The sequence below is a fragment of the Priapulus caudatus genome, unplaced genomic scaffold (genome assembly GCF_000485595.1).
Source record: "Priapulus caudatus unplaced genomic scaffold, Priapulus_caudatus-5.0.1 Scaffold22, whole genome shotgun sequence".
NCBI lineage: Eukaryota > Metazoa > Priapulida > Priapulimorpha > Priapulimorphida > Priapulidae > Priapulus > Priapulus caudatus.
The window spans coordinates 423009-428660 of record NW_014577083.1 but is presented as its reverse complement, the minus strand read 5'-3'; the positions used below and the strand labels follow the sequence as shown (position 1 = coordinate 428660).

The following is a 5652-nucleotide window of genomic DNA, read 5'->3' as shown; positions in this document are numbered from 1 at the left end:
TGTGTGTGTGTGTGTGTGTGTGTGTGTGTGTGTGTGTGTGTGTGTGTGTGTGTGTGTGCGTGTGTGTGTGTGTTTGTGTGTGCGCGCACTCGTGCGTGTGCGTGTGTGTGTGTGCATGTAAATATATAAGATATCAGTAGGATATACATGTTTGTCATATAACATAACATTATGTTTAGTAAAATTGTACTGTTCATGCTCAAGACCTACAGCTACTACTATGCTTACCTTCATTTATGAACTACTTGTAACGAAGTATAATTAGTACGCTCATATATGCACTAATTTGTAAAACTGTTTATGCCATTTATCTGTTTGTACCATCACTGAACCATGTTACCATCACAGTCACAGTGTTGTAGATATTCTGTATAACGTATAATATAATGTAATGTACATATGTGTTTCTGGAAATAAAAAACATTATAAAAATAAAAAAGAGGAAAAAACAACAACAGCGGTAGTGATGATGAGTTTGACGAGGAAGACGAACTTCCTTGGAGTCACTTCATCACAACACCCAAGTCGCAGGCTTCAGCGGATTCTACGGAGCAACCGCAGCTGCCAATGTCTCGTGCAGTTGATCCAATCGCGAAGGATCCATCTGCGAGTGACCTTGAGGCTCAGGAGCCTGATGACGCAATCATCTACACCCTGGCGGAGGCGGAGAGTACAGCCACAAGCCTTGACATGGAAGAAGATTTATTGCAGAATACGGACGGTGAACGAGATTCGCAACCGTCCAAGACGCGAAAGGCTTAACGGGAATCAAGCGAGTCAGATTCTCCAGTAGAGGCAGTTAAAAAGGGAAGATTAACAGCGCAAGATAAACGTTATAACGACGGCAGTGAAGCGAGCAAGGCTGCACGAGAAGATGACAACGGCTCTAACGAGGACGCATCGAATTGCGCCCACTGGCATGGTACAGGAGCCACTAGGATACGCCGCAGCAAGGCAAGAGGGAGGAAAGCGCCTAAGGAACAGAGTTAAAGGACTCTTGGCGAACGCATGGACGAAACGTTGAGAGATTCACTGTATCTCCTTCCATTGTGTCCGTGCCTTTCCCCTACCACTCCTCCCCTTTTCATGAAGGCTTGAAATTAGCACTAAGCGTAAAATTAGCACTGAGCACGCATGTGAGTGTTGTACGCGCATGTTTCACGGGAACGCGAGAGTGAATACCACGATGATCAGCTATGATTATCAGTGTTGTACACGCATGCGATTCGGTAACGGCTACCACGATGGTCATGAGTTATGATCATCACTGTGTGCCCGCGTGCAATTTGAGTGCGATTTAATTTGAACGCGACTATGGCCATTACGATAAGCATAAATATGATTATCAGAGTTATTTCCGGGATTTGAATTGGATTCCGACTGCTATTGTATGTTTACACGCGCGTTAGTTACGTTGGTTAAGGGTACCACGTTAGTTAAAGCTTAGTTAAGGAAAGATTAGTTTACATATCGCGATCATAGTGCACGAATTCACGTAGTAGTAGTAGTAGTAGTAGTTGAAACTAGTTGTAAGCGCGAAACGCTATGCGCAACGGCATACGCGACATAATTGTACAAGTAGGTACGTGGAACCACGTACTTATGTTAGTTAAGGAAACTCTAAGTTTATATATCACGAGTATAATGAATGAGCTTCCTTTGCGATTTAGGACAACAGTTGCTGCCATTTGAGAGCAAGCAACTTTTTCTGGTAGAGGGCGAGTGTAGCAGCGTACAACGCGTGCTACGCGATTTTAAGCTATCTATTAAATTACCTCTAAGTTAAGTTATAAGTCATACGTCTATGCCTATTGTTAAGATATCCTTCAGCGCGATGACTTCATTGCTAAACCTGAGCGCGGTTAAGATTGGCCTTAGAAACACAGGCAGCGCGCACTGACCTATTATTGTTACGAAGTGATTATTTCCTCGGCAAGCCGGACAACTAAGCCAATAAATCAAACTAGCTTCTCCGGCAAAAAGCAGACTATGCCGCCAAACTCCATGCCGGATAAGCCCTTGGAGAGGCAACTAGGTCCTATAACACAACGGACATGACGGGGATGTCAGACATTGCTAAAGACGTGTACAGATGTTGCACATCCTATTCTGCTGAGATTAGGCTTAGGGTTAGGGTTAGGGTTAGGGTTAGATACATCCTGATACATGGCTGGGTAGACCACGTGGCCGTCTTCCCGCCTAATACAGCGGCGGCGGGACACTTCGGTCTGCCGGAGAATTTAACTATGATTTTCAGCACTGCTTCTACGGGCAAAGCCGGAGACGCAGTGCTGAAAACGTACACTTGTTTCTCCGGCGCCGGTGATCTAACAAGAAAATTTGTTCTTAATTCTCCGGCGGCAGGAGAACTAACGATGGTTTTCACCGCTGCTTAATACCTACAGTTGTTTACTCGAGTCTTACTCGGTTACATTGGGATCTATACAAATAAATGTATTGTGATACTAAGTGGGTTATAGGTGTCAACTAGTCAAATTTAATGGGTAAAAGTTAATTTTTAGCTCATCTGACGAAGTCAGATGCAGCTTGTAGACTCGCATGATTGTCAGTGCGTCTGTCCGGCCGTCCGTCCGTGCGTCCGTCCGTGCGTCCGTCAACAGTTGGGCACAAATCTGAACCGCTCGACGTACGGTCACGATATTCGGGACGTGGAGGGATCATGAAAAGGACTCAGAATGATCAATTTAGGGGTCAAGGGTCAAAGGTCAAGATGTGTAAACGGAGGGGGAATATTTCCCCCTTAACTTAAGGTATAGGAGGAAATACGGAATTGTGGCACAAATCTGAACGGCTCGACCTATGCTCTTAATATTCGGTGTATAGTGTGATGGGCAGGAAACCCATCACCAGTGCGAAATTGTAGGTCACAGGTCAAAGAGCAGTGGGGGAAAAGTCAGATATCAGACATTTTCTGAGGACATGGCCTAACGGACAGAGTGAAAAACTTTTTTGTTTCAGCACTGACCTACCATTTTTATCACTTTATTGAAAGGACAATGAAATATGCTTTCCACTGACGTGCGAAGAGTAAGTGTCTGATAACCTTTTGACCCTCAAGAGGAGGGTTAAACATGGATTTTTATGTCTGTTAACAAAGGACTGAACTGCTTTTGCTATTATTAGAGCCCATACCTGTGTGGATGTGAGGCTACATTTGCAGTTCAATTGCAAAGACAAAAGTTTGTTGAACAAGGTTTACACTCCTTAAATCATATTATTTTCTAAAGCAGTCTGTACACTCCCTGAATGCTCGCGTGGCTACCGTCATCCGAAATGTAGGCAAAAACCCGGGGGCATCCCATTACTCATGCATGGGGGTGAACTGGCACTTTTCAAATAAACATGCACACCTGCAATGCAGATGTGTTTAATTTAATACTACACACGGATTTTTGCCTGTAAATTTCAGCAACTCAATAGAATTAGGTTATCTCTACTTTCTTGACTTATCACCAATGCACGAAGGGCGATGCTATCTTTGATTATTGATTACACTTGCACGAGCCATCTCGCGGCAACTATAGGCCTAGTGATACATTATGACACGAATTATATCAAGACAGTCGAGCAGGTATGAAGTAGGATGCATTGTTAGGGTTTAGTTTTAGTGTTAATACCTATGCTACACAGTTTTGATGATGACGTAGCCGGTTTAGCGATAGAACAGGCTTCAACCATTTGCAGAAACGAAGGCCAGTACAGTAGAGCAGCAGACCTCAGATGAGCACTGTCGCTAATGCGGCACTTGTTTGTGTAACCATTAAAATGTAATTATATAACCTTTTTTAAGATAAAAACTCATTGATGGTTTGTAAACTACTGAAACACTCTACTACTGTAACAGTTTTAGTTAACACTATAATTTCAAGACACGGGTCATCATCCTAGTATCTAGATTGGATGAATCACACCACGGAGATAATTAGTCATAATTCCCAACACCAGAGACGAGTTTGTTACAAATCTCATTTTATTTGATTGATGTTATGGAGATATACACTGTATTTTGTATGAATTCAACAAACAATTGAAGTGGAAACAGGAAACAGCATCTAAGCATGTTAAAAAAAAGAAAAGAGGCGAAGCTTCGCATCGCCATTTTGTAACCCCCCTCTGCCCAACCTCTGGATACGGCCCTGTTGTCGCAACCTACAACCATGTTTTAATTAACTTACAATGGAGTAGAATTTTCGTTATAACATACACCTTAGTAGCGCACAGAGCACGCGCCTAACGCGTGCCCTTGGTTTCCTAACTGCGTAGTTGCGTTGCCAGGGAAAAGAAAGACGGACGCTGAGCCCAGACGGGCCCGAGATAGAGCTTGGTGCAATGCGCATCTCGCACGATATAAAAAGGGCCGCGCCGGCGGCGAGAGGAGAGACAGAAGAAAACGGTTAAGAGAGTGAGTCCGCGCACGAAACGAAACGAAATAACGGGTTAAGAACAATAACACAACGCAAGGTTTAGAACATTACCACCTATACGATCACGTGCCTACACACAGTCGGGCACCTCCCGACGTGTCTCATAAACTGTCTATAACATTTGTACACATAGAACCCTTGTACACAATGGTCACCAAAAAAACGATAACGTAACAATTACTAAATAGTATTCGCGTCATCATTTGCGCTATTACTAATAGAGACCAACAAATGTAAAATAGTGCGGGGGCATTCCGTATACATATGTATGGCAGTGGATATGTGAACAAAAGCATGATAGTGATGGACATTGATTATAGCAGTCATTCAGCAAGGTGCTGTTCGTGCAATTAACACAGGTAAAAACAAGTGTTGGTCACCACAGGTAGCTCATCATTTAATTGCAACGGCACACATTAATTGTTCGTAAATGGATGGGTCACGCATACATACATGCAATAGAAAAAACAACAAGCAACAGCTAGTGTTCTTCCAGAGGTGTTGACTCTGCAGTTGCGTTTGCTGATACTGCTGTCACCATTAGCACTGCTGTCACCATCGGTGTTGGTGTTGGTGTTGGTGGTGGTGGTGGTAGTAGTGGTGATGGTGGTGGTGGTGGTGGTGGTGTTGTTGTTTGTTTTTGTTGTTGTTGTTATTGTGTGTTTGTTGTTGTTGTTGTTGTTGTTTGTTGTTGTTGGTGGTGTGGTGACTGGGTGTTGGTGGTGTGGGGTGTGTGGTGGTGGTGCTTGGGTGTGGTGTTGTGTGGGTGGTCGTTGTTGTTGTTGTGTTGTTGTTGTTGTTGTTTGTTGTTGGTGTGGTGGTGGTGGGTAGGTGTTGGTGTTGAGGTGGGTGCGTGTTTGTTGTGTGTTTGAGTGTGGTGGTGCGTGGTGGGTGGTGGTGGTGGTGTGTTGTTTATGGTGGGTTGGTGTGGTGGTGGATGGGGTGGCCCCCTGGTGGTGGTGGTTTGGTGGTGGTGTCGTGGTGCGTGGTGGTGGTGGTGTTGGTGGTGTTGGTGTATGGTGGTGGTGTGTGGTGTTGTTGTTGATTGTTGTTTGTTGTTGTTGTTTGTGTTGTTGTTGTTGCGTGGGTGGGTGGTGTGGTGTGTTGGTGGTGGTGTTGGTGTTGGTGGTGTTGTTAGGTGGTGGTGTTCGTTGTTGGTGGTGTGGTGGTTGGTGTTGTGGTGGTGTGGTGGTGTGTGGTGTTGGTT

The 5652-nt window shown here is 44.4% G+C and overlaps 1 protein-coding gene across 1 annotated transcript in view; it reads left to right on the top strand.

Moving 5' to 3' along the window:
• LOC106812975 overlaps positions 1-1866 on the top strand; it is a 2804-nt gene extending 938 nt beyond the window's left edge. Inside the window, exons 2-3 of the mRNA XM_014817013.1 lie at positions 459-721; positions 1820-1866. Coding sequence (XP_014672499.1) covers positions 459-721; positions 1820-1866 — 310 coding nt within the window. The remainder of the gene's footprint in view (positions 1-458; positions 722-1819) is intronic.
• The last annotated feature ends 3786 nt before the right edge of the window (positions 1867-5652 follow it).